At 45.5% G+C, this 995-nt stretch overlaps 1 protein-coding gene across 1 annotated transcript; it reads left to right on the forward strand.

The window, feature by feature from the left end:
* Positions 1–671: 671 nt before the first annotated feature.
* Positions 672–970, forward strand: SARC_17205 (hypothetical protein; the record flags this gene model as incomplete). Its single annotated transcript, XM_014288698.1, has 1 exon — positions 672–970. A coding segment is annotated over one exon (299 nt), but the record flags the coding sequence as incomplete, so codon positions are not given.
* Positions 971–995: the final 25 nt, after the last annotated feature.

Raw genomic sequence — 995 nt, forward strand, 5'->3', positions numbered from 1 at the left:
TATGTATATAAGAGTTTATATAAGAGTGTGTATGTATGCGTGTATGCATGTGCTAGACATACATCCCTCAAATATATACACTATTTGTTGCTCGTCTCGTCTCAGTATGTTCATTGTGTTCCTGCAAACGCAAATAGTCGCCTGGTTGGCTAAATCGATGATATTTTGCTTTTTCGAGTTTTGTAAGTAATCTCCTGGTTGATACTTTACTGGGTTAGGTCTCGGCGTGCTGAGTGTTCTGTGAGTTCACTTCTAGGTTGCTTGCCTGCGTTTAGTGCGATGTGTGATTAGAATCATTGTGGTCTGTGTTGCTTGTCTGGGGTGTTGGTAGATATGGCTGTGGTGAGTTTTATTCATTTTCGGCTGGTCTTGCTAGCAGTTGGTCTCGTGAGATTAAGTACTGATATCCGATTGTGGTCGATTGTTTGTTGCCATGATTACCATTTATAATGTTGGGAGTATTAATACTCATACCTACCTCTGTTTCTAGATTCCCGCTTTGAGATAAACACCAATGTAGATCCCAAGCGGGCGGGCTCGTTCTACTATCCGTCGTTACATTCTTCTCCACCCAATTTCAGGTCACGCCATTCCCAAATTTTTCACGCCATTCCTAATTTTTCACACCGTTCCTTCATTTCTTCCCACTTCACTCCCATCTCCCCCCCCAGGTTTCCTACAATCGGGGATCTCGCGCGAGCTGTTTGAGATGTGGTGTCCCAATCCCAAAAACACTTGTCTCATCGCCGGTTATGCGGTGGAGGGCACCTTAGCCAAGCACGTGATGTCAGAGCCAACAGAGATCACCGCCATGAACGGTCACAAACTGCCTCTGCGCATGGAAGTGCGGTACATCTCCTTCGCCGCACACGCAGACTATTCACAGACACGGCAGTTCATAGACGAACTCAGGCCACCACACATTGTGCTGGTGCATGGGCAGGCTAATGAGATGATGCGTCTGCAGCAGGTGTGTATATATTATATATATTTAT

The sequence above is a fragment of the Sphaeroforma arctica genome (assembly GCF_001186125.1).
Source record: "Sphaeroforma arctica JP610 unplaced genomic scaffold supercont1.10042, whole genome shotgun sequence".
Lineage (NCBI taxonomy): Eukaryota > Ichthyosporea > Ichthyophonida > Sphaeroforma > Sphaeroforma arctica.